Source organism: Myodes glareolus, unplaced genomic scaffold (assembly GCF_982192425.1).
Source record: "Myodes glareolus unplaced genomic scaffold, mMyoGla1.1 HAP1_SCAFFOLD_159, whole genome shotgun sequence".
In the NCBI taxonomy this organism is placed as follows: domain Eukaryota; kingdom Metazoa; phylum Chordata; class Mammalia; order Rodentia; family Cricetidae; genus Myodes; species Myodes glareolus.
This window is the reverse complement of record NW_028263309.1, coordinates 1-2,500: the sequence shown is the minus strand read 5'-3', so window position 1 is coordinate 2,500 and position 2,500 is coordinate 1. Positions and strand designations below refer to the sequence as shown.

At 39.3% G+C, this 2,500-nt stretch overlaps 1 protein-coding gene across 1 annotated transcript in view; it reads left to right on the top strand.

Annotated features, from left to right (window-relative positions):
* LOC148117040 (uncharacterized) overlaps window positions 1-1,374 on the top strand; it is a 15,843-nt gene extending 14,469 nt beyond the window's left edge. The window contains exon 2 of the mRNA XM_087903247.1: window positions 918-1,374. Coding sequence (XP_087759373.1) covers window positions 918-1,158 — 241 coding nt within the window. The 3' untranslated portion in view covers window positions 1,159-1,374. The remainder of the gene's footprint in view (window positions 1-917) is intronic.
* Window positions 1,375-2,500: the final 1,126 nt, after the last annotated feature.

Below are 2,500 nucleotides of genomic sequence, written 5' to 3'. Positions count from 1 at the left end.
CATTCATTCATTTATTCATTTATCTCTTTATCTCTTTATTTATTCATTCATTTCATTCATTTATTTCTTTATTCATTCATTTCTTTTGTTATTTATTCATTCATTTATGCATTTATTTCTTTCTTTCTTTAATTTTCTATCTATCTGTTTATCTATGTTTTCTCTTTACCTATCTAGCCATCTATCTATCTCTTGATTGATTCATTTGTTTATTTACTTTTTAGTTGTTTACTATTTATCTATTTAGTTAGTTATTTAGATAGTTAGGTTTGTATTTACCTAGTTATTTTTTATTTATGGGTGCATTTAATTATTTATTTAGTTATCCAAAAAAAATTCCTTTCAAAGATCTTGTTGACTTGCTTATCCTCTACTTTATCTATCTATCTATCTATCTATCTATCTATCTATCTATCTATCTATCTATCTAATCTCTGTATCTGTCTATCTGCTCAGCCTGACAGATTTACTTATTGACTGTTTTTTTCATTTATTTTTATGCACTCTTTTATTCAGTCTTTCTTTGCTTATTTATCTGTATTTTTATGTATGTATTTTCTTACTTTATTATTCTTTATTTTTATAATTTACTTTTTAAAAAAAACACTTACTCTCTTTTAGATCGATTATTTCCTTCCTTCCTTCCTTCCTTCCTTCCTTCCTTCCTTCCTTCCTTCCTTTCCTCTCCTCTCCTGACTGTCCTGGAAACATAACTGGCTAAGAATATGCTGGCTGGCCTCCATCTTACTGAAATGGAATTTGATGTTGTGAATTTGATGTTGGAATTTGATTTGAAATGAAATTTGATGTTGGGTAGGCGCAGGTTTGGGCGCAATAGCTGATCAGATTCCCTAAAACTGTTCCAATAAAAAGCAATTCTCTCTCTCTCTCTCTCTCTCTCTCTCTCTCTCTCTCAGTTCAGAGATCTCTGGGACCATATACCAGCACATCTGGACTGACGGCAACATAGAAAAGAAGAAACATGGAAAGAAACATGTCCCTCCCTGCTGGACACACAGAGAGAGAGACCTCCTCCTGCTTTGGGTGGGTGACCCCCCCCCCCCCGAAGAGGTTGGAAGAACAGGATCTGAGAATGAATTTGTAGAATGGCTGCAGACAGCATTTTATGGAGAAGAGATTCCACATTTTGTGCTGTAGTTGTGAGGTAAAGAGGGGCCTGTGGACTGCGGTGGGGTGGGGTGTGGCTTCTCAGGTCCTGTCAGGGCAGGGAGGGGCTGAAGAGTGGGCGATAGACTCCAATCATATGTTAATGTCAGGGCCTGAAGTTCCTCAAAAGGGGTTGAATGGAGACCCTTGCTTATCTAAAAAATGTCTGACCTTGGGGAAAGGACTTCTGGAAAGCAGGCGGGGCGGGGGGGGGGGGGGGAGGACTCGGAAAGCTCCCTCTCCCTCTCGAAAGGGACTTTCGACATATCTTCATGATATCATCTTACTTTCATGATAGACTTTCACGATATCTTCTTACTCTTTTCCCAAGGATACCCTACCATTCTGATCATTCTGTACTGACTAACTCTTCCAATGTAAGTCAATGAAGAAATAAAGTAAGGAAACAAATAAAGAAAAAGTTCACTGTTGTTGATTGATTTTTGATTTCATAATGAAACTTTCTCTCTCTCTCTCTCTCTCTCTCTCTCTCTCTCTCTCTCACACACACACACACACACACACACACACACACACACACACACATAAACACTTGAGTGAAATTTTAAATTAATTTGTATATTAAATACAGGCCTCTTTATTCCCAGTATTCAGGAGGCAGAGTTTGAGGCTGCCAGCCTGGTCTACAAGAACAAGTTCCAGGACATGTTCCAGATTCAGAGAAACCCTGTCAAAAAAAAAAAAAACCACAAAACAATAAAGAGAATAAAAACGATAAATAGACACTATTTCCTACAACTTTATTCAGGGGACAGAGTGCACTCTGAAACTCATGTTTTCCAGGCAGGGCTATGTACCTAAAGGCTATGTCAGGCTGGAGAGATAGTTTATCGGTTCAGCAATGACTGCACTGTCTGCTCTTCCAGAGGACCCAGGTTCTATTCACATGGCAGCTCATAGCTGTCTGTAATCCTAGTTCCAAGGGGGGGGGGGGAGAGAGAGAGAGAGAGAGAGAGAGAGAGAGAGAGAGAGAGAGAGATGCTTCATGTCGATATACGAACAAACTGAGAAACAAGGAAAGACGGTGCTGGTGGCTGGTTGGTGGGCTTTCAGTTCCCTGACAGCGATAAGCACATGATGGAGGAACCGCAAAGTTGTTCCACTATGTGGGTGTGATGAGAGATTGTGAGTGCGTGTCCTGTCGGAACAAAGCGAGTCCCGTAGTTCATAAAAATTACCCCAAAACTTCAGCAGAATTCATTTCGGTCTTCCTAAGTTTGCAAATGTGTGATGAACTTGTGAGACATCAAAATTCTCAGTCATAGATAACGAGGAGATAGAGTATGCCACACGACAAAAATCAGATTCCTTG